We start from the raw sequence: 24,719 nt of genomic DNA, 5'->3' as shown, positions 1-24,719 counted from the left end.
GGTGTACAGTCAGTTTTTGCCTGGGTCCTAGGGCAGGACAGATAGCTTGGCCTCACACAAAGTGAGGCAAGGAGGGCCCCTCTGCCTGGCCCCTTACTTTAAAGGGCCCCACTCTGGGCCTCTTCACCCTCGAAAGTGTGAGGGGTTCCTGGGGCTATGGGAGTGTGCCCACCTGGAGCTTAGGTGGCTCCCCTTCTAGACCATGTCCTGGGTACCTGGAATTGCTTGCCCCTAATTCCCTGAGCCCACTTCCAGGGTCCACAGTCTGTTTCCTCAGGCCCCTCTCCTCCAGGGTGGGCCGTGCACCAGTGACAGTGTCCCTAGGCCTGAGAGCGGCCAAGGACGGCTGTTCAGAGGGTTGTGGATGAAGCAGGGCCCTGCAGGCTGAGGTGTCCTTACACATGAGTGAGAGATCCCTCCTCCCAGTGCCGGACAGCTGCGGTGGGAAGGGAAGGGTGGGTCGGCAGTGGGGATCGGCAGTCTTGGCCCTGCTGCATTTTGGAACAAAAGTCCGAGAGCCCAGGCGTTTTAAATTCACACGTGAGTCCTGCAGGTTGTTATGAAGGTGTGTTTGTCAAGGCAGGAGAAGAGTTACTAGCTTGATCGATCATTTTTAAATTTCAAGCCATTTGGTGTGTGGGCCCCCTCTTGTGCCCTTTTCCCAGGCCCCACGGAATTAGGGCTAAGCTTAGAGTGTGCTAACCAGGTGGACTCTTTCTCCACGCACAGTCGGCCTGCATTGAGGGTGACCCTGGCGCTTTATGCCTTAGTGGTCGTTAGTTGATATCATTTAGAGTCAGCTTTCTAGACCTCTCATTGTATCTTATGGATTAATTAGAGTATATCTTTTTCATCTGGTACTAGTAGAAACTAGTAGTCTTAGAGATCTACCTCTAATAACAGAGTATTTTAAATGATAATAGCAATAATAGCATATATTTATTGAGCTATGACTTAGTTATAAAATATATTTCATTATTGATTTACCATTTATATTATTTTATATTAGTGTAGTTTTAACAGGTAATCTATGTGATGTGCTGTTATCCACATTTCGTGTAGATGAGGAAACTGAGGCACAAGAGTCTTAAGGACCTTGCCTGAAATCACCTGTGAAGTTAATTGACAGAACCAAGATTCAAATCCAAAAGGTCTGACTCCAGAACCCTTGTGCTTAATCACTGCTGTACTGTACTGCCCCTTTTAAAAAATGGTTAAAAATAAAACTCCACATGTACGTGAAGGTAGAGTGACCCAGTGTTTTGATCATAGCAGCCCAAGGTTTAAGAGGAGAATTTTTATTTACAGGTTAATGGAAGCATCACACTACCCTTGCGCCCTCCTTGGGATGTGGCCTCTCTTCCTCATCCTCGTGGACTCACCCTGGGATCCTTCCTTCATGGACTTGGGGCCACCAGAGAGTGACCCAAGGACCTAGAAATCAACTGTGGTTGTGAAACAGACTTACCCAGACGGGCAGTACAAGGCCATCCCGGCACACTCCATTCGGCACTTACTGTTAGTCTAGGGAACATGGGCGCTGAGTGTGGAGCGAGTCAGCAGTGCTCTCCCTCCTCCCTCGGGTTTCTGGGAAAACACAGAACTCTTCGTTGTCGCTCTTCCCCAGCTATTTTTTTCATTTTTTGAATTATATAATTATGTAATAAGTGCCAAAGAGTTGTTGCCAGGGATGGTTCATATTCAGCAGTGAAGTGTTTACTTTGGAGTGTTTGTTTTTAAGAGTCTAAGCTGCTCCTCCTCCCCCGCCTCCCTGGCCTTTCCTTTCTTATAAATAGAACTGACCCGGCCAGGGATCTGTGGAAAGAGCGGGATCCCAGGGAGACTCAGGGATTCAGGTAACCTTCGGGAGAGTCGCTCTCTTGGTAACTATAGGTGTTACCTTTTGGCTTTATGTTGGAACAGCTGTTCTGGAAAGGTTGGATTGATTTTATGGGTTTAACAGTCGATACTCCTCGGAGTAATCCTAAACTAGTTAGGCTTCTGAATCCCATCAGTGCCCTGCAGCCAGCTGCTTTTCCCTCAGGTCCTCAAATTTAGGTGTTTCCTGAGGAAGTTTTTCTCACCTTTCTGTCAACACAGACCAAGTATCTCTCACACTTTTGGTGTTTAAGGAAGTCTGCTCACTGTGTTCAGTATCGTGCGTTGGCTCTTAATATTTTGTAGCATTTTATTTAAGAAGTTCCATGGTGTTTTTGTATTGTATTTTGATCATCTATAAACACTTCTTTGAACTTCAATAACATATTTGTGCAGTAGCAATGAATTTTAAAAACATCAGTACTACTGTTTTGCATTGGAGCTTGGGCTCTGAAGAAAAATGTTGGGTACTATGCTTCAAATTGAGCTAAGTTGAGTTGTTGAAGGAATTGAAAAGTGTAGCCTTATCGTGGGGGAGACGCTATAACTTAGGTGCTATAAATTTGGGGACTGATGATAGAAAATGGTTGGCTGATCTCCTCGATAGAATATAAATTACTTTATGTGAGTTTCTGGTCGTTCCCGGCTGTGTATCCCCGGTGCCCAGACAGCACTTGTTCCGTAGGACGTGCTCGATGATGTTTGCACGCGGGAATCTTCCCTGTCATGAGGTCTATCTGAAATGAGGCCTTTCCTAAAATTCTTACCATTAAATGCCCAGTTGTATGTGAAAGCATCTCATTTATTATGCATTGGCAAGATGAGTGTATAGTAAGACATTGAATCTTCTTTTGAATCTAGGAACTTTACCATTTTTAGACCCTTCTATTTAAATATTTATAAAGTTTGCTGAGTTTAGTATTTAAAATGTAGACAACTGTGATAACCTAGATGTTAGGCTTATAGATGAATCATTGGGAGTCTTGATGAGTTCTGCTATGCTTTGCTTTATGATCCATAGGTACCATGTTGGTTCCCAGTGTAAATACATATTTCATACTTTGTCTTTTTATGATCTCCATTTCAGATCTCCCTTGAGTTTCGAAATCTGGCTGAGAAATACCAAACAGTGATTGTTGACATTTGCCGGAAAATGGGATATGGGATGGCGGAGTTTTTGGATAAGCACGTGACATCTGAACGGGAGTGGGACAAGGTTAGTGTCCGTAAAGCATTGTCGGTGTGTGGTGCCTAAGACAGGGCTGGCAGGACTCATCGCGAAGTTCAGAACAAGGGCAAAGGTGTCCACCAGTTCTTGGTTTTCTGGTTTTACAACCCGTCTATTTAGCTTGAATGTCTCATCGTAAACACTTAATAGGGGCTTCTAGTTTAATACTTGAAATAACCCAGGCCCTGGAGAGTTTACCGTTAAGTTAGGCTGAAGTAGATATAACTTGTCCCAGAGGTACAGTCATTAAGCTTATAAAAGTGTCTTCGACTTGCTGTGAAATTTTAGGTAAGTGGCCAAGTTACTTTATGTTATATAGAGATATCAGTAATTTTCAAATCTTAAAAACGTGTTTTTTGTTATTTTTTTCCTTTCCATTACCGAGTATGTGTGTATGTCTAGGTACCTTAGGATCTGAGTCATTTCCAGTTCCATCTTAACACAAGATTGCTTTTGAACTCAGTGTAGCTTGGCCCCATTTACTTAGGAGAAATAATTATCAGTTACCCTGTTAAATTATATTATGCATCTGTTTCCTTAGAAATAGGAAAGGTTCGTGAGAATCCAGAGGTGTTAACTTTGGATCATAGGTGTGTTATGCTGAGGAGTGAGTGCCTCTCTAATACCTTACTTCTTCCTTTCCCAGCATCTCCTTAAGAAATAGGACAACAAGAGATGTTCCAAGTTTCGTGACACCCCTCTCCTGATTCGTATGCTGGTTATAAATGAATACATGTGGGGATGAGCTGTGGGATACCCCACATGGGTGAGGCTGTCTTCCTGAGGAGACAGAGTAGCTAGAAAGGGCTATGAGAGCAGGTGATGTGGCAAATAAAATTTAATGACCTTTATTTGGTCAGAGGTTATTCCTGACCTGCAGCCGCGTAGGATAGTGGTAGGAGTATGGGCCTGGAAGAGAGTGCTTGTCTAGACAGAGTAACCTAATCGACTATGAGGACTAAACTGAACATCAAAATGCAAGACAGGGGCGAAGGGTCTTGCCCATTTTCCATTGGAATGGGTTTGTGAGACTAATTCATCACCCCAATGGAAGCGGAGACATAAAACATCTAAATTGTGTACATATTTTGTATCTTTAACACTGTTTAGGTTAGGATCTCACAAGAGACACTGCTGCATATTCACTGAGTGAGAGTAGATCCAAAGTTTAGCCTCTTAATCCTTCAAGCCTCAAAACTCAATGGCAGCATCTTTGGAGCTACTGGTTTATGCTCCCCAGTGAGCATGCGTGTGACTGCTGCTGGAATATCAGTTTATGAATTTAAACTTCAAGTGAAACTCCTCCTGCCCAAGACCAGCCCTGGTTATCTCATAGTAACTCCTTTCCTGCTGTGCAGATCTGTTCAGGAAGCTTAATTACGGGTTGTTGAACAGAAGTTCTGATCAGATAAAATAGAATATTTTTAAAGATATTTTTTTCCTTCAACTTTGGAGGAAGCTAAATACTTCCATTCTAGGAGTATTTCTACCCGAAGAACTGTTATCTTAAAATAAAAATAGACTTTTCTTTGGACAGCACTGTGATGTACTAATGTTTTTAAATTTCAATTAATTCTTTTTAAATTTCTTGTAGTTGTCCAAGGCTCATTTCTCTCTGTCTAATTTCAGCACATCTTTACTCCTTCCAGATTCTTCCTCTCCTGGAACATAGTTCAAGTGCTTTCTCTTTGCCATCTCATTGTGCCCCTTGATTAGTCTCTGGCTTTGTATTGCTTTTAACTAGAGATACTCTTTGCTTTGTGGTCTTTGCTAACTCTGCTCCAGAGCGTACCTTCTTTAATGACTCTTCATTCTTAGATTGCCCATTGGGCCTTCGTTTTATAAGTATTCCATTAAGTTGTCTTCATATACTCTTTTCAGGGGAGGGCAGCTTTGACAAACCACTTTTATGGGAAAAAAAATCTTTTCTTTTTTTTCCGGTGAGGAAGATTCACCCTGAGCTAACATCTGTTGCCAATCTTCCTCTTTTTGTGCTTGAGAAAGATTCGCCCTGAGCTAACATCTGTGCCAGTCTTCCTCTATTTTGTTTGTGGGATGCCTCCACAGCATGGCTGATGAGTGGAGTAGGTCCACACCCAGGATCCAAACCTGTGAACCCTGGCCACTCCCAAGTGGAGTGCATGGAACTTGAACCGTTGAGCCACGGGGCCGGCCCCTGGAAAAAAATTCCTTGGCAATTAAGAATTATGTTTACTAAGGTCTCTTTTGAGAGAGAGAGAGTTTTGGCAAAGTTGTTAAAGCCTGCCTCTTAAGCCAGACTACCTGGCTTTGAACCCCTGGCTTCTAACTTTCTAGATGAGTGATCTTGGGCCAGGTAATTGACCTCTCTGTGCATCAGTTTCCACATCTATAAAATGGTGATAATGGTATGTACCTCATAAGAAGTTTGTGAGGATTGACTGCAGAGTGCTCTAAACAGTGTCAAGAACATAATGGCAGTGCTCTGTTCTACGTGAGGATTTTGAGACACTGCCAGATCTGGAAATGTCTTCAAGATTAAACTCTACTTTGAATTCTAGTTTCTATTCGAATATTCCTTATTCCCTCATTGTCTTCACTTCAAGTTTTGTATATCAAAAAGTTTACTGTACTAGTTTAGTGTTTCAATAACCTTTTATTCTAGAAGCAGTGCATGTGCATTGTAGAAATATAGAAAATACAAGTAAAAAAATAAAAACATCAACTAGCCAGAGATCACTTTTGTTAAATCTTTTGTGCACATCCTTCTTGACATTTTTTACTCCTTACATGTATATAGTATATATTTGTGTTTTTCAATCAAAATGAGATCTTATACATTCTGTTTGGAACCTGTGTTTTTTTGTAGCTAATGATCTCTAGCGTTTCCATTTTAGTAAAAATTTCATTATTAAAGTACTTTAAAAATAATCTTTTACAGTACTGTCACTATGTCGCCGGGCTGGTGGGAATTGGCCTCTCCCGTCTGTTCTCGGCCTCAGAGTTAGAAGACCCCTTAGTTGGTGAAGACTTAGAGCGTGCCAACTCTATGGGCCTGTTTCTGCAGAAGACAAACATCATTCGTGATTATCTGGAAGACCAGCGAGAAGGAAGAGAGTTTTGGCCTCAAGAGGTAACACATTCAGGGGATTTGGGGAAAAATAATTTTAAACACTCTCTGAAAATAAACCATTAAACTCTTTTGGTTACGAGTGACAGGAACGCAACTCAAACTACCTTAGGCAACGTAAGAGAATGTCTAAAATGTGGTGAAGGTTTAGTTTGCTCCAGGTAGACTGGCTGAACCTAGAGGTTCAGACTGTGTAGTCAGGCTCTGTCTCCTTACTTTCTGTCTCTTGGACAGGCTTTCCCCAAGTGGTGAGTATGTCATCCTATGACTCAAAACCTACTAGCTTAACAAAAAAGTCCTTAGCAAGGCCTGGTTGGTAGGACCTGGTTCCTGTGCCCATCCCTTAATCAGTTACTGTAGCCAGAGGGCTGAGTATCTGTCTACACCTGGATTATGTCTGCCCAGCACACATGGAGTAGACTCCCCCTAAGAAAGAAGGATTCTTTGCCAAGAAGGGGGAAAGGATGCTAGTGAGGCAAAAACTACAGATGTCCGTTATGAGAGATGGGAGTTGATCTCTGAGTTAATTCAAAAACGGACAGGGAAAGGAAAGGCTTTGACATTGATTTTATTTGGAAGGAAAGCTAGAAAATATGACTATTTCCTGATTTTACTTTAGTATTTACCTTGTACTTTCCATAAAATGGTTGGTTTCCTAAAACCAAATGGTTTTAAAGTGAAAAAAGAGAAGGGACAAAGTGGGGAAAATATTTGCAGCTTATACTGTAGATAAAGGGTTAATATCCCCATATAAAAAGAACTGCTAGAAGTTAGAAAAAAGGCCCAGTGCCCTGGAGAAAAATGGGCAAAGAGATAAGAACAGATCTTCACAGAAAGATGCAAATAATCCTTAAACATCTGAAAAAATGATCAGTCCTACTCCTAATAAGAGACAATCATATTAAAACTATCCTGAGGGGCCTGCCCCGTGGCTGAGTGGTTGAGTTTGTGCACTCTGCTTCGGTGGCCCAGGGTTTTGCTGGTTCGAATCCTGGGCGCAGATGTGGCACCACTCGTCAAGCCATGCTGAGGCAGCATCCCACATGCCACAACTAGAAGGACCCACAAATACACTCCTATGTACCAGGGGGATTTGAGAGAAGAAGGAAAAATAAAATCTTTAAAACGAAACAAAACACTACCCCGAGCTCAGACATAGAGATTTTCAAGCTTCCCAGGTGATGCTAACGTGCAGCCAGGGCTGAGAAACAGCTCTTGACCGCCCCTCCACTGACCCCAAGGCTCAGAGAAGAGTAGAGGCTTGACTAAGGAGCCCCCGTGACTCAGTGGCTGCCCTGGAAGGGAAGCCTCAGTCTCCGGGTGCCAGCCTGGCGCCTCTCCACCGTGCCACGCTGCCTCTCAGACAGGCATGTCGCCCGCTGCCGTTCATGAGCACTAGCTCTGCAGGCCTGCAGGCGTTTCACTTCCCTCTTACATAAAATACCATAGCTTGCTTTATACCACAGGATAGTGGTGTAAATAAAATGAAGTCAACTTCTAGCCTAGAGTGTTTAATAAGTGTCAGTTCAGATAGCTTTAAAAAAAAAAGGAACCGTAAGATAGCATTTCTCACATCAGTTTGGCAAATAGTCATGAGTTTGATAAGCCCTAAGCAAGACCAGGGCAACAGCCCCGTATGCGCAGTGGTACAACCCTGGGGTGAGCACTGTGGCAAATGGTGATTCTGGGAGGTTACTGCCCACAGCATCGTCTGTAATAAATAACACAGATGTCCCTCCATACAGGACAGATGAAATGAACCATGGTATATCCACCCAGTGGAGCACAAAAGCACTGTACCACTATGCAGTGATCTCCAGGTTCTGTTATTAAGTGAAAAAAGCAAGGTGCACAACAGCGTGTATAGTTTAAATGGAAGGAAAACCCAAAAAGTAATAAAATGATTTCAGTAATCATATTGAAATACTGAAACTATTATAGAAAGTTTGTAGCATAAAGCAAATAGATAATTGTATTCATATCATTAGGAATCAAGATTTTCAGTCTAGGGCCTGGCCCCGTGGCCGAGTGGTTGAGTTCAAGTGCTCCGCTTTGGCAGCCCAGGGTTTCACTGGTTCTGATCCTGGGCACGGGCATGGCACCGCTCATCAGGCCATGCTGGGGTGGCGTCCCACATGCCACAACTAGAAGGACCCACAACTAAAAATAGACAACTATTACCACTGAGCTTTGGGGAGAAAAAGGAAAAATTTAAAAAAATCTTTAAAGAAAAAAAGATTTTCAGTCTAAAGTAAAAGATACAAATATAAAACAATAAAGTTAAGCAAAAACTCCCATAATCTTAAGTTGAATTGGAAATATCGATATGAATTTATGATATGGTTTCTGTCAAAAAAAAAACAACAAGTCTAGCTCTATCTTCTAAAAGGTGTAGAAACAATGACCAAACCCAATAGTAAAGTGTACCTGTGGTGTTCCGGTTATGGTCTTTTGTGTGTGTGTGTGTGAGGAAGAGTCACCCTGAGCTAACATCTGTTCCCATCTTCCTCTATTCTGTATGTGGGATGCTGCCACAGCATGGCTTGATGAGCAGTGTGTAGGTCCACACCTGGGATCTGAACCCATGAACCCTGGGCTGCCGAAGCAGAGTGTGCAAACTTAACCACTGTGCCACTGGGCTGGCCCCCAATTGTGGTCTTTTGATACCATTTCTCACTAAAAGGAACCTGAGGAATAGGAGGGGCAGGAAATATACAAGATGAGCTTGGGACATCATGTCACACCAGGATGAAGGGAGCTGCCAAAGACTGGGTGAAAAGGAGCCAATTTGAAGGGGCTTTCTCTGGCCACACGTGGAACAGTTTGAGTATCAAAAAGAACAAAAACTGTAATTTATAGAAACACATCATAGATGTTTAAATCTAAATCAAAATGAAGGAAAAGCAGACATGCACCTCGATGAGAGATTTGGTGGTTTGTTCTTTTATCAAAAGGCACATAATGTCTGATTTTTGCCCACTTTTGCTGTTAGCAGTCATTATGCTTCATGCCTCGTTCTGTTAATTATTAGGCTTGCAAATAGTAATTTTTTTTTTTTGAGGAAGATTAGGCCTGAGCTAACATTGTTCCCATCTTCCTCTGCTTTATATGTGGGATGCGTGCCACAGCATGGCTTGCCAAGCGGTGCATAGGTCTGCACCTGGGATCCGAACCAGCGAGCCCCGGGCCGCCGAAGCAGAACATGCGAACTTAACTGCTGCACCACCGGGCCGGCCCCTGCAAAATAGTAATTTTTTATCACAGCTTTATTGAGATATGGTTCACATACCATGTAGTTCACCCTTTTAAAGTTTTCAGTGGTTTTTAGGATATCCATGGAGTTGTGCAACTGTCACCATAATCAATTTTAGAACATTTGGTTACCCTAGAAGTAACCCCATGCTGACTGACAGTCGGCGTCCATTTTCCCCTGACGGCCACTCTCCAGCCCTCACCAACAGTCTACTTTCTGTCTGTGTAGATTTGCCTGTTCTGGACCTTTCGTGTCATAGGTGGTCTTACATGACTGACTTCTTTCGCTTAGCATGATGTTTTCAGGGTTCATCCGTGTGACAGTGTGTACCAGTGCTTCATTCCTTTTTATTGCCAAATAATATTCAGTTGTATGGATATGCCACATTTTATTTGTCCATTCATCAGTTGAGGAATATTTGGGTTGTTTCCACATGATCATTGTTAATAATGCTGTGAACATTTGTATACAAGGTTCTGTGTGGCCATATGTTTTCATTTCTCTTGGATATGTACCTAGGAGAGGAATCGCTGGTTCGCACAGCGACTCTGACCTTTTGAGGAACTGCCAGACTGTCTTCCACAGTGGCTGCCCCATTTTACAGTCCTACCAGCAGTGTATGGGGTTCCAGTTTCTCCACATCCTTGCCAATGCTTACTGTACACTTTTTTAACTATAGACGGTAAAGTGTACATAATATAAAATATACCATTCTAACTGTTTTTAAGTATGCAGCTCAGTGGTGTTAAGTACACTCACAATATTGTGCAACCATCACCACCATCTGTCTCCAGAGCTTTTTCATCATCCCGAACAGAATCTCTGTACCTATTAAACACTTAAGTTCCTGTTCCTCTCTCCCTGTTATCTATCTTTTTGGTTATAGCCTTACTAGTGGGTATGAAGTGATATCTCATTGTGGTTTTGATTTGCAACCTCTGATGGCTAATGATGTGGAGCATCTTTTCATACAGCTATTGGCCATTTGTGCATTTTCTTTGGAGAAATATCTATTCAGATGCTTTTACTGAATACTACTAAAATGCTTTCAGATATTTTGATTGTGTTGTTTGTGTTTTTGTTATTGAATTATAATAATTCTTTTTATGCTCTGGATACAAGTCCTTTATCAGATGGATGAATTGCAGATATTTTCTCCCACTTTATGGGTTATCTTCTTCCTTTCTGGATGATATCCTTTGAAGCACAAAAGATTTTAATTTTGATGAAGTTCGATTTATTGATTTTCTCTTGTTCTTGTGCTTTTGATATCATATGTAAGAAACCATTGCCTAATCTAAGATCATGAAGATTTATGCTTACATTTTCTTCTAAGAGTTTTATAGTTTTAGCTCTTACATTTAGTTCTTTGATCCATTTTGAGTTAATTTTTTGTATATGGTGTGAGGTAGGAGTCCAACTTCGTTTTTTTGCATGGATGTCCAGTTGTCCCAGTACTATTAGTTAAAAAGACTGTTCTTTACCTGTTGAATTATTTTAGCACCCTAGCTGAGAATTGGCTGACCTGAAATGTGAGAGTTTATTTTGGGACTTCCAATTCTATGGCATAAAATAATAAATTTTTAGTTCTATTAATTTTGTTTTCATTTATTAGCTGGATTGATTTTATAAGGAGATGCCTCCCCTCATCTACTATTTGGTTACTAAGTGGTACAGTTCATGTAGGGGAAACAGTATATATACTTGATTTTTTGTTTTCCCAGCTTTTAAGATAATCAATTGGTTTTCTCTTATCCTCAGAAGGTGACCAATTAGGTATTTTTTTGTTATCATTATAAACTCATGGATTAAAACATATTTGATTGAGTTCGATCTATTGCAATTATTCGCATGATGAAAGCACAAAATTTCACTTCTTTGGTCAGCAGAAGGTTCACGTTGGCTCCTGAGTTCTCTTGATGGGACCCTAATAGTCTTTGATGGCTTCCTTGCCATTTGGCATATGTCAAGATGTTCTGAGCTGATTTTGTGCATTCTTCGCCTGAGATCTGGTCTCATCTGGTTCTTTTAATGGGAAATGGTACTGAAGACCACACGTGGGCACTAGGATACGCATTGCTCTCAGGGTGGTCAGTGTATGTGTGTTTAGTTTAAAGCTAAAATACGTGGTAAGTTTATAGTGATATTTCCCATTCAAACTCAGGACTATAGGATTGTTAATATAATCTCTTTTGTATTAGATCTCTACCTCACTTCTTCCTTATCAAGATTCATATTCCTCAGGGAAATAGGAGATGATAGAATTAGTATATCCCATAAGTATTCACTTGCTTTTTTCCCACATTACAAATCCTGCAGTCTCTGAATAGTGATACTAATGCTATTATCAGCAAGTGTGATTACTGAAAACAATTGAAAATGTTTTTCTGCATGTGCTAGTTTAATTCCTTTTTTTCTTTTTGGCTGAGGAGGATTCGCCCTGGGCTAGCATTCATGCCAGTCTTCCTCTATTTTTTAGTATTCCCCTATTTTTTGCGGGCCACCAGCACAGCATGGCCACTAACAGAGCCGTGTAGGTCCATGCCCGGGAACCAAACCGAGGCTGCTGAAGCAGAGCACACTGAACTTAACCACTGGGCCCCTGGGGCTGGCCCTAATTCCTATTTTTTATGGTTGTATTTATATCTAAATTGTCAGATCAGATAGCCATTACATACTATAATATCTCCTTTTCCCCCCTTATTTAGTCTTAATTTTATGCTCACGACCAGTCTTTATGTTGATGTCTCTAGTCCTTTTGGTTGTCTGAGGCTTGTGCTCTGGAAAGACCCATGAGGATAACAACTCCCCAGGTTTATATGTATTGATAATAGTTTAGGTCCTTTATATTTGAAGGTCAGTTTTTCTGGATATGAAGTTTTTAGCTCACATTTTTTAGTATCTTACATGTGGTACCCTGTTTTCTTCTGCTTTAAAGACTGGCTGTTGAAAATCTAATGAACACTTAATTTTCTTTTCCTTACGAGTAGTGGTTCTTTTTCTTTTCCTTGGTGGTCACTGCCTAGAACCATTGTCATTGGAGATGCCACATGGTAGTATCCTAATTCTATCATCCTTTCTGGATTTATCAGCTAGAATTTTGGATTTTGTGAAAATGGTAGTAGTGGTGACAGCAGCATAGCTTTTGGATTTTCCCAAATTCTCACAAAAAAAGATGAAACAACTCAACAAAAAAACTAAAAGAAGCATACCCAAAACCCGGCCCATGGACAACATGTATAAAAGCACCCAGTGACAGAGCATCCCTAGGAACCCCAGAACCCAAGTGGATGCAGACAAAACTACAGCAGCACACAGAGTGCCACCGTGCTGCCGGAGTCCGCGTGGGAGAAGGCAGAGGTTGGCACCAGCATGTCTAAGAGGCCTGAGAATGGGAGAGGCCCCCAAAGAGCCAACAGGTGTTCACTGGACAGCGGGGCGGGCCCATTGGAGAAGATGAGGTGGAACGGGGAGAGGAGTTTCTTCCTCAGCAGTGGGTGAGTCCACAGGAGCCATGCAATGCCTGCAGGAGCTCCATGGACCAGCCCCCTTGAACTGGACACTGACCAGCCAGGACTCTCTTCCGCTGGGCCCCACATTGAGGAGTGAAATAAAAATTGAGCAGAATAGACCTAATTGAGACCCTGTGTGACATGAACCAAATGCAATATATGGATCTTGTTTAGATCCTTATTTGAACAAACCAAGTGTAAAAAAAATTTAGACAATGCAGTGGTTTGAACACTGAATATTTTGTATTAAATATTTACTGTTAATTTTTAGGTGTGATAAGAGGTGTTGTATGTACAAGAAAGGTTCTCAGTCTTTTAGAAATTCCTGCTGAGCTATTTGTGGATAAGATGATATATCAAGGCTTTAATTTAAAATAGTCCTGGGGCTAGGGCAGGGGATATATAGCTGGAATAAGATTGGCCAAATGTCACTAACTGTTGAAGCTGTGGTTGGATACGTAGGGGTTTTCTCCAGCTTCTGCAGAACCATCTAGTACCGTCAGCCTGAGTGGGTTTAGGTGCGAATTCAGAGTGGGTAACAAATTTGACTTTCCATAGAATCTCCTAATTCTTCTAGGCCTAGTCATTTATTTCGGGAAGTGTATAAAGTTACCATGAGTGTTATTCTTTAGGAAGCTTAAGGATTACCCAAGAATAAAAGTAAGTTATTTTCTAGCTTCGGAGAATCCTTTAAATAATATTAAAAATCATCAAGCCAATGCTACTGTTGGAGTTAAGGATGTTATTTCACTTTCAAGGTGCTGAGATTCCAAGAGGTAGTGTTCTTACCATGTAGCCCCAGCTCTTCCCCATATGCTCGTTCAGCAGCATTCTTATCAGAATTGGGAATGTAAAGTTGATCATTAATATTCTGAGGCCTAGCCATCTTGAGAATGTTTAATGTGTAGCTTGCAACACTGTTGTAGCTGATTTTGTATATATCTGGTTATTTTCCAGGAGTAGACTAATGCCCTCTGAATAACAGGAGGTCTCTTTAGTCTGAGGGCATCAAAATATTGATTGGTACACGGTGCACTAATTGTCCCAAAGGGACTTCCCCAAATACTGAGCTTACTCTTAGGTTGTAATTAGACCTTGACTGGTAATCATAAATAGCCATTGCATGGAGCTTAAAATGACTTGGTTTTGGTGAAAGATAAGTCAGCAGCTAAGGAAGACTTTACTGGGTATCATAGTTTTTATTCAGTGACAGTCCTTTCATATTACTTGTACATTCTTCCCCTGTGCACATGTTGACTTGTTTTTTAAACTTATCTGTCTAGGTTTGGAGCAAGTATGTGAAGAAGTTGAGTGATTTTGCTAAGCCAGAGAATATTGACTCGGCCGTGCAATGCCTGAACGAACTTATAACCAACACCCTACACCACATCCCAGATGTCATCACCTACCTTTCAAGACTTAGAAACCAAAGTGTGTTTAACTTCTGCGCTATTCCACAGGTATGGAATGGGGCTATTCTTGTTGTATATGGGAAGCAGAGGCTAAAGGGAATGGTGTGATGGGGGTGGATAAAATGCCTTTACTATTTTGGTCTGCTGTATTCAAGGATATGGTTCCCTAAAAAGATGACTTTATTTTCTTTTGCTGGGGGGCAAACAGTGTTCCACAACACCTCCCCTTTGCCCCACAACCACCACACTCAGCCTTGAGGTTAAGTCTGCTCCTTTCCAGAACCTTCCAGAACTTTTCTTCCATTAACTATTCTGAACTAGTTAGATCCTTATCCTCACAATTAAATGTAGGGCTTTGGCCTGGATTTATGGCAGTGCTGAGTGCTTCGTGTAGGTGAAGCTGTTATCAATAAAGGTCTTAATGAAGCACCACTCTCCTTTTTACTAGAACCTGATCCTATGGACTTAGCCCCTCAGTATTCTAAGACTACACTTTTTAAATGCCTTTCCCAATTACTTCAATTTTTAACTCAAATAAGTGAAGAAAGTCATAGGATTTAACTGATTTGGAAACTTGGTTTGGTCTTGTTCTAAGGACCAACCTTGAGTGGTTGTTGGAACTAAAATCTGTGTGCCTGACTTAGGTTTCCATTTATCCTAGAAGTAATTTACATTTCAGCTGGGAAACTACCCTCCCCTTTTCTTTTTTTTTCCCCCCCCATGTTATTTTTTAATGTATAATGATTATGTTCGATGTACGAAAAATAGAACAAAATAGAAAATTCTTTCCAGATATTATTTTGAGACATATTTTTCAGATCTAATAACTCATTGCTCTAGCATGGAAAATGTTGCATTGGCTTGTGTTTGTTTTTTCCAAATAAAAAGGAACTTTTGTGGCTGAATTGCAGAGTTATTTAAGACTGCAAAGACCCCTTTATTCTGTGTGTTGTTGAGAAAGGAGGAGTGGGAAAAGTCAAAGTTTTGACGTCCTTTCTTCATGGGTGTTTTTTCTGGTTAGTTACATCTTAGCTCTTTGGCGCTTTCTCATTCCACAGAAGGTTTTCTTACCTTTTATGATGCTGATTGCTTACAGCACTGTTTCTTACTTTTTTCATGAAATGAATCAGTGTTTTATCTCTCTCCTTATTACCTGTAGGTGATGGCCATTGCTACTTTGGCTGCCTGTTATAATAATCAGCAGGTGTTCAAAGGAGTAGTGAAGATTCGAAAAGGGCAAGCAGTGACCCTGATGATGGATGCCACTAATATGCCGGCTGTCAAAGCTATAATATACCAGTATATGGAAGAGGTGGGTTTTTATTTAACTACCTGGATAATTTGTAGCTGTTTTTATGATTTAAATAATGTCAGTATTTAAACATTTTGTATTTGGATGTCAGATGATTCTAACAGCTCACTCTGTTATGGCGTAAAGAGACAGAGTTGGTATCCTTTATTAGGAAAAAGTATATGCACGGGGAGCTGACTGTTCCGAGCTGCACACACAGTACCCTGATGTTAGAGGCCACGTACCCTTCTTGTTTATGGGTGAGGAGTGTGGAGCTGCAGCCTGTGTATGCTAATGCACTGTCCGACTGAGTGACTCTCAGATCCCAGTCCACATTTCCTGACACCCAATCCAGTACTTTCTATTACATTATAGGCCTCAATTGAGAAACCACAGTAGGGCATTTCAGCAAAGGGAAACCATCAAGTTACAATTATTTTTAAATTTTCTAATGCAAATCTCATTTTTTAAATGCCAATGCCATCCTATAAACAAAACATCCTTGTTCGAGTCAAATCTCCAGCTGTGGAGGGTATGACATCTGACTAGGTTCAAAAGAACTTTGTCTTAGAGGCTGGAACTCTCTAATCACCAGGCCTTAGGGCTGTGGTTCTCAAATGGAGGTGGTTTTACTCCCTCTCCCCTGGGGACATTTGGCAATGTCTGGAGACATTTTTGATTGTCACAACTGGGGAGGGGGATGCCTACTGCCATCTGGTGAGTGGAGGCCCCGACATCCTTAGGTGTATTCTTACTGCAGATTGAAATACTACAGAAGTACATGACAGCATAAAAGGACCCCTCCCTCCTCCTTCCCCAGAGATCACTGCCGTCCGTAGATCGCTCTGTCCTTCCAGCCCCCGGTTGTGCCTTTACACGGAGGTGATTTGTAACAGCAGTTTCATCAAAACAGAGTTCTAGCAAACCTTTATTTCCTCTGATTTCTATTCCACATCCCCTTGTATTTCCTCCCTGTCTTCTCTTTGACAAGTTCTGGACCTCAGCATTGCCACCAGAGGCACCTATAGAAGGTATAAGAGAAGACCACGTTTTATGAAAGTCCTAAAATCCTTTTAGTGACTAGATGAAAGTGTCCAGCCATTGACCAAAATATTGCTACCGCCAAGACTCAGGACAGTCTGCTTAACCATATAGCCAGCATTTATTTTGGGCTTCCTATGTGTCTGGCATACAACGGAATAGGTAGGTACTATTAATATCAAGGAAACTTGAGGCCCTAACCCCATGGCTGGAGCTATAACTTGGACCCACGTCCGGCTGACTTTGGAGCCTCTGTTGTTCACCACGATTCTGAGGGGTTGAATTACTCTTTCTAAACTGTGAATACTGCCATTTTAGGCGCAGTTTCTCCATTTTATATAAATTAGAAACGTTTTATGTAGTATGTAGTTCAGAGAATATTTTAGCTTTGCAGTTTTATTCTGATTCCTAATTTTAGAAAACCATTTTTGAAAAGTGTTGTAGGCAGTTCTATTACTATATTAAAATTTGAGTTCTAGTGTTCCTCTTAACTACTGGAATTAAATCCTAGTTGTGATTCACAGTTTGATTTAGGGCAGGGGTAGGCAGACTACAGCTGGCTGACCCCGTTTTTGTAAATAAGTTTTTACTGGAACACAGCCACACCTGTTTGTTTACATGTTGTCTGTGGCTGCTCCCGCAATACAGAGGCAGAGTTGAGTAGCTGCTACAGGAGGTGCCCCACGAGGCTGAAAATATGTTTTGGCCCTTTAAGAAAAAGTTCGCTGAGGGCCCTGCCCTGTGGCTGAGTGGTTAAGTTCTCGGAGCTCCCAATTCGGAGGCCCAGGGTTTCACTGGTTCGGATCCTGGGTTGGGACATGGCACGGCTCGTCAGGCCATGCTGAGGTGGTGTCCCACATGCCACAACTAGAAAGAACCACAACTAAAAAATATACAACTACGTACTGGGGGGATTTGAGGAGCAAAAGCGGGGGCAAAAAAAAGAAGAAGATTGGCAACAGTTGTTAGCTCAGGTGCCAATCTTTTTAAAAAAAGAAAAAGAAAAGAAAAATTTTGCTGAGCCCTGATTTAAGGCATCCGTTATTTTGTTTCAAGTTACTCCAGTGAAACTCAAGGTATTTTGGAAGAAATGCTTAAGTTGATTTGATTCAAAAAAATCTCTGAAGATTGCTGAGGCTCAAGTAATAGAATGTGGAAATGATTTCAATGTCAGCATTAAGGACGTTTTGTAAATAAATTTCAAGTTAAAACTTTTTGTATCACGTCTACAAGTTGTCTGGCATCCACGTACTCACACTGATCCTATTTCTCCTCACTGACCAAGTGTGTCCTTGGCAGTAAGACAGGAAGACATTTCTTCCGTCATGTCCCTGGCCTTACTGGTCAAGGCAATAATGCACCTGCAGGGGACTTTCAAGATCTCCTTGTGCAGCTCTCATGGTTAAAAGAGTTGGAGCGAAGCCCAGATGCTCCTGAGCAGGTGGACGCTGCTCCTCAGGGCGCTCCGTCCTCTGGAGCAGCCTCAGCTTGGAAAGGGCCTAGATACCTGTCAGCTGGGGAGAAGTGCAACCAGCTATTTTGAGACAGAAACAAATGCGCAGGCAAACAGCCAGAAACTTTATTTCCTTCTCCGCCAAAGTTAATTCCTTGGCATGAGCAGTCTTTTTCAAGCTGGCAGAGTTTCCTGTCTCACTCTCGCTGTGGTTAAGGTAGGGCATCGCCATGCTCTTCAAGCCCTATTTATTCTCTCCGCTCAGAGTGTGGGCCTCTGTCCAGCAGCTTCTGCATCCCTGGGAGCTTGCTGGAGTCTCCGTCCCTACTGGAACCTGCTGGATCAGAATCTGCCTTTACCACGACCCCCAGGGATTGCTGTGAATGTAGCGTTTGCAAAGTACTGCTCTGTGTCCCAGCCTCTCACTCTCAGCTGACTCCGCCTTTAACCATGTGAGGAAGTGCGAGGTTCTACGTTGGGAGCTCCCTCCACTCTTGTCTGTGTCTGCCTCTCGCGTGCAGGCCTTACTCCCAGGTCCACACACTCATTTCCTCCTGTCTGCTCAAGATCCGCCCTCTTCGTGTGTCTAAACCCTTTCTCTTCCCTGCGTCATTCCTCTCAGTTTATGTATGTGCTCAGGTCACTCACTTCAAGAGGTGACGGAACCAGAGATCTTCCTGCCATGTGAACTCGCCTCCGCCCGCTCTGCCCCGTCTCCTTGCCTTCACAGCTGAGCTTCTCCAAAGAGCAGCTGTACTTAATGTTATTTATTCATTCCCATTCTCTTCTCAACCCACTTCCTTCTAGCTTTTGTTCTTACCTCGTCATTAGAACTTTTCCTACTGGAGTGATTTGATGACCTCCTAATTTACAAATCTAATGACCAATTTAAAAAACTTTTCCACGATCCCACTGTTTCATTTGACGCTGGATCTTTCTCTCCTTGAAGCCCTTTCCTCCTGTGGCTTCTTTGACACCTTCCTCCGGTTTAACCTCTTAGCTCTCTGTCTACTCCTTTCCCTTCTTGCTCCTTAGCTGGTATTTTCTTGAGTTCTGTCTTGATTTTTATTTTCTCTCACTACACACAAGCTTTCTGGTTCTCTCATGTATGGCCATGGCTGCTGCCTCCACCATGTGCTCGTCACTCCTGACTTGCTTCCTCCAGCTCAGACCTTGGTCATGAGCTGCTGTCGTTGCTGTTAATGACATCGCCATTCACCTAAGCATGGAATCCAGATGACCCGGGGGGCGTCCCAGAGTCCTCCTTTATTCTCCCTAACCCTGTGTAGGAATCTCCATGTCCTGCCTCATCTACCTTTAGGCTTTCTATACTCATCAGAGTTCTGTGTGTGTGACCCTCTGACTGAGCAATCTAGGACTTTCCCTACAAAAAGAACCAGAAAATTGCGAGGATGCTTATTGTAGCATTTTGTCCTCAATCCTCATGGAGAAGGAATTGATTAAATTGTAGTACATTCATACTGTGTGGCTTGTGTTTAAAAAAGATGACATCATTTTGTAGGTTCTGGCATTAATGAATGTCTGTAAATTGTTCTGAGTGAAAAAAATCAAATTATAGAATATGTTTATAACCTGTTTTTTAAAAATAAAATTGTATATATGTATAATTTTATATGCATAATTTAGAGTTGCGTATATTTATACATTATAATATAGTCATATATAGAGTACATAAAATATATATATGATATTTTATGTGTTATAGATAGGCTTATATGGGCATAGCAAGAGGTATAAAAGTATACTAGTATATTACGTTATTATGTCAATCTATAGGGGACATTTTATACATTTATATATATAGACTTACTAAGGGCATAGCGAGAGGAGGTGTGAAAGGAAGGATGCCAGCCTGTGGCTGAGGTGAGTAATGTAAGGCAATTTTGACTTTTTACTTTATTTCTATATTGCTTGTTTTTACAAGCATCATTCCATCATCTAAAGTTGTTTCTAAGGAAATTAAAGAAGAAACTGTGGTTTCATCCCGGCTCTGTTTTTCTCCCTGTCGCTGTCCTTTGCAGCAGACTGTTAGATATTCGGGATCGTTAGCTCATTCCTGGAGGCACAGTCTTTCGTTTCCTTGTTATATGAAATTGTAGCTGGGCTTTTTTCAGGGAGGAGGAAGGGTGGCAAGAATATATGTTTGTGGGGGCTGGCCCCGTGGCCGAGTGGTTAAGTTCGCGCGCTCCGCTGCAGGCGGCCCAATGTTTCGTTGGTTCAAATCCTGGGCATGGACATGGCACTGCTCATCAAACCACGCTGAGGCAGCGTCCCACATGCCACAACTAGAAGGACCCACAACGAAGATTATACAACTGTGTACCGGGAGGCTTTGGGGAGAAAGAGGAAAAAAAATAAAATCTTTAAAAAAAAAAAAAAGAATATATGTTTGTGGAAAAAATACCTATTATAAATGAGAATTGGGGGGGGGAAGTGTGTTTTTAATGCCTGCTCTGTCCTCCTCACCCTCTTTGCTTCCTCTCGGCTTGGACCATTGTCACCTCCCACCGTATCACCTCTTACTGATTGGTCAGTTTGGGTCAGTAGACGTTTACGGAGGCCCGCTGTGTGCCAGACGCAGGGCCAGGCTGGAGAGAGCTGGCTGAGTAAGACATGGTGCCTGTGAGGCTTACAGTCTAGTTAGAGAGACAAATACAAATAGATAATTTCAGTGTAAGTGATAAGGAAGGAGGATGGACAGGAGAGCAGCGCTTGGCCCGACCTGGGGCTGTAAGGCAGGTTTTCTAGAAGATACAATACCTATGTTGAAACTTGGGCGATAGGTAAGAGTTAGCCAGGTGAAGGACTGTGGGAGGAGCATTCCAGCAGAGGGAATGGTGTGAGTGAAGAAAGGAACAGAAGCGTGCAGAGGGTGGTGGGCAGCAGCAAGGGAGGCTGGAGAGCAATGGTGGGCCCGATCATGGGCGGCCTTGTCCCTCACATTCAGGAGCTCAGACCTTACTTGGCAGGGGCTAGGGAGCCAATGAAGTTGTCAAGCACTGGTTTTCCATCTCTTTGGGGACAGTGTGGAGAACAGATGAGTGGATTTAAGGGTTCAAGCATAGAGGCAGGAGTTCAGTTTGGAGGCTGGTGTAGCTCGGAGGAGAGGCACTGAGGGCCTCACCAGAGGCAGTAATGATAGGCATGAGGAGGGGGACTGGGAGGTTTGTGGAGAGGGGGAGGAGGTGTGGAGGAGCGAGGACTCTAGGATGACTTTTAGGGGCCCTGCTTCTGCTCTTGCCTGCCTTCCTCTCCCCTGTTGCCTGTACCACAGATTCGATCTCGATTCCCTGAGCTGCGTTTGCCCAGTCTTTCCAATATTATTTCCCTTCTCCATGTTACTCTGCTTCAAGCTAATCAAACTGTGCTGACATTACCAGGTGCCTGTGTGCGCCTGGCCTTGTGAGGTGTCGGGGATGCGACAGTCACTGAGAACCTGGGTAGCTCCCCAGGTGCCACACGTGCTCAGGCCTCCCTGCTTGCTCCCGAGGATGGGCTTCAGGATTACACAGGCCTGCAGTGACATCGGGCCTCCTTGATGGAGTGGCTTTGGGTTATTACTTTCGTGCTCTCTGAACCTGAGTTTCCTCATTGGTAATGGGCATAAGATACCTCCCTGCTTAGGATTGTCGTAAGAAGGAAACACGGAGGATGTTTGTAAATTTCCCAGGACTCAGTAAGTGGCACTGACTATTTTTTCCTCTTTCTCCAACAGATTTATCATAGAATCCCCAACTCAGACCCATCTTCTGGTAAAACAAGGCAGATCATCTCCACGATCAGGACACAGAATCTTCCCAATTGTCAGCTGATCTCTCGAAGCCACTATTCCCCCATCTACCTGTCATTTGTCATGCTCTTGGCTGCCCTGAGCTGGCAGTACCTGAGCACCCTGTCCCAGGTCACAGAAGACTATGTTCAGACCGGAGAACACTGACGTGGAACCAGGCTGGGGGCTGAAGTTCACCATGACATGGATTGACCTTTTCTTCATGGATGGATATTGGCTTCCCCTCCTTTGTTTCCCTCCTGCTTTAATCCCTAAAAGAACTCTGTGGGCTTGGACCTTTCGAAACTGACATGCAGTTGAGAAGAAGATGAGAATAAAAGGGAAGGATGTCTCATCCTCAGCTACCTGGGGATGCTTGTGGGTGGTGGCAGCTCGCGCAGGGGCTGATGGCAGAGCACTCGTTGCCGCGGGCTTGGGGAAATGGTTGCATATGGGACTGCTGAGAGGTCTTCTTTAGTGTGAATCCTGGCTACAATTATAATTAAATGTATTTCATTTGAAGCAACCTTTGAATACCTCTCCTAATAGAAAATGAAGTGAATTTTCTTTCTGTTCTATTCCTATTTTTCTTGTCCTTTTTTCTTCAGTTGATTTGGATGTAGTAGATATGAATGTTCATAGTTCTAGGTAATATTCCCACCCATGTTCCTAAGAAATGCAGACTGTCTTCTGCACATGAAGGCTGGGAATTAACTTCTGGGTGTTCTGGTGTTATTTCCTTGTTTAAAGGGAGTTTAGCTTTCAGAAAGAAACAGCAGGATTGCCTCTGGCCCCACTATAGAAAATTGGTCTCCAGTTAAGGCTGATGTTTTTGAGAAGATTTTTATAATAAAGAATTGAATTATTCTGCATTTGTCAAGGGCACTTCACTTGAAAGCCTGGATGGGCATGGCATGCGTGGAACTCAAGAATGGAGTTAGTGACTGATGGATGGCTGGCTGACTGCTGCCACCACGAAGCCAGCCAGAACAATACTGAGGGGCACAGCTACCCTGCCCCATGCGCCTGTGCCTGCTGGAAACGGAACGAGTGGCCACACGGCCTCACTGCCCCACCTTGTGACCTGCATCCACTCTGCCAGCCTACTCGACTTTTGGCTCATTCTCTTAGCTGCGTTCTGAAATTTTATTGCATTCAGAGTTGTTTTTCAGCTTTTCCTTTTTTTAAATTACCAGTTTATACACCGAAGTCTCGAGAAAGGTAAAAGATGTTCTCCAGTGATCGGTTTAAAAGCTGAATGCTGCTTCGCCTAATTCTCCTAGCAGGGCTCATCTCCCTCTTTACCCCAGCACAGCCAAAGTCTGTGGTGTCCTCTCCCCCAGTGACTCACTGAGATTCTCGCCTCGGATAGGGATGACATGGCCCCTCGCTAGGGGTGCGTTTGCAAAAGCCCCTTAGGCTGAGAATCAGTGTTGTAGGGCGTTGAAGTAACTTTCCAGAAGCCGTTAATGCTCTCAGTATATATCATTTATAGTCTGTTCCTTGGCTACAGTCCTTTGTGTACAGGGACTTAATCATTGGATTTGAGGTTTTTTCTAGCAATAATGTTGGATTGACATTGTTGCACACACCCTCACTGATTGTCCTCCTGTGACCACTGCTGCTGTCTGACGCAGCTGGCTTAGCCTCCGTCAATGGAGGCTTCAGTTAATCAGTTCCTTTGAGGTTCCGTCCCGGACAAACTTGGCGCCACGCTGAAGCCAGAGTAACTTGCCACATGCCACTGTAAGCCAGACTCAACAGTAATTTCCCAGGCAATTTAACCATCAAAACTTGATTGGAGATTCCCAGGAAGATTGTTGAAAATTTGTATGTTGAAATCTAAGGTCAGTTCTGCTAAAGTTCACGTAGGGCACAAGACACCCTGGCAGAAGGAGCCTTGATCTGCGGTGGACGAACTGAAAGCCTCTCTCCTGGCTCAGTCGTGGCCTGTGGGACCTTCCAAGCTTCCATGTGGTCTAGGTGATCTCTTAGGTCCCTCACAGCCAGAAAGCTATGTAATTTTCACTATCACCGGCTTGTGCAAAGGTCTTAGCTCTCATGCCCTCTGCTAAGCTCTTTGGAAGACTGTTTCCCTCATAAATATGTTTCTCGGCTAGAATTGCCAGGTAAAATACAGGAGGCCCAGCTGGACTTGAATTTCAGATAAAGTGCTTTTTCAGTATAATGATGTCTCAAATATAGTATGGGACATATTTATAATAAAAAATTACTTTATCCAAAATTCAAGTCTAATGGGGCATCCTGGATTTTCATTTGCTAAATCTGGCAACCCCACCCTCTACTCCATTTTGAAGGTAATTAAATGTATAGCGTTGCCGGCATACAGTCTACTTGATTCCTACTTACAGTGGAATATTTTAAGTTTTCCTCAGAGGAGCAGCTGACCCCTCTGAATGTAGGGCTTTAAATGACTCAGTTACAACAGATGGGAGCAGGAGCCTGAGCTCTAGGTTTTGGGAGCTTCTAGAGCTCTAGCTAAACCTGCACACACGCACACCTCCTTTTGGTAAAGTTCTCGGAGCAACTGCCTGGAAGCCCCGTTCTTCTGTCTACTGAGCCATTTCTCTGGCTGGAGGGGGTGTGTGACTAGGGGAGGAGGAAAGATGGCTGCCCATTTGTTAATAAGCATTCTAGGTTATTAGCAGTTCTGGAAGCAGAGCTCTAAGGCTGTGGTTCTCAAATTTTAGTGTGTATCATTAGTGCCTGACGGTCCCAGATTGCTAGGACC

The 24,719-nt window shown here is 42.8% G+C and overlaps 1 protein-coding gene across 2 annotated transcripts in view; it reads left to right on the top strand.

The window, feature by feature from the left end:
- FDFT1 (farnesyl-diphosphate farnesyltransferase 1) overlaps nt 1-22,839 on the top strand; it is a 34,981-nt gene extending 12,142 nt beyond the window's left edge. For both annotated transcript variants that reach the window (XM_046656737.1, XM_046656736.1), the window contains 5 exons: nt 2,966-3,094; nt 6,027-6,218; nt 14,264-14,440; nt 15,552-15,704; nt 21,914-22,839. In XM_046656737.1, coding sequence (XP_046512693.1) covers nt 2,966-3,094; nt 6,027-6,218; nt 14,264-14,440; nt 15,552-15,704; nt 21,914-22,135 — 873 coding nt within the window. In that variant the 3' untranslated portion in view covers nt 22,136-22,839. The remainder of the gene's footprint in view (nt 1-2,965; nt 3,095-6,026; nt 6,219-14,263; nt 14,441-15,551; nt 15,705-21,913) is intronic.
- The last annotated feature ends 1,880 nt before the right edge of the window (nt 22,840-24,719 follow it).

The sequence above is a fragment of the Equus quagga genome, chromosome 3, assembly GCF_021613505.1.
Source record: "Equus quagga isolate Etosha38 chromosome 3, UCLA_HA_Equagga_1.0, whole genome shotgun sequence".
NCBI classification, from domain to species: domain Eukaryota; kingdom Metazoa; phylum Chordata; class Mammalia; order Perissodactyla; family Equidae; genus Equus; species Equus quagga.
This window is presented reverse-complemented; position numbering and strand designations above follow the sequence as displayed.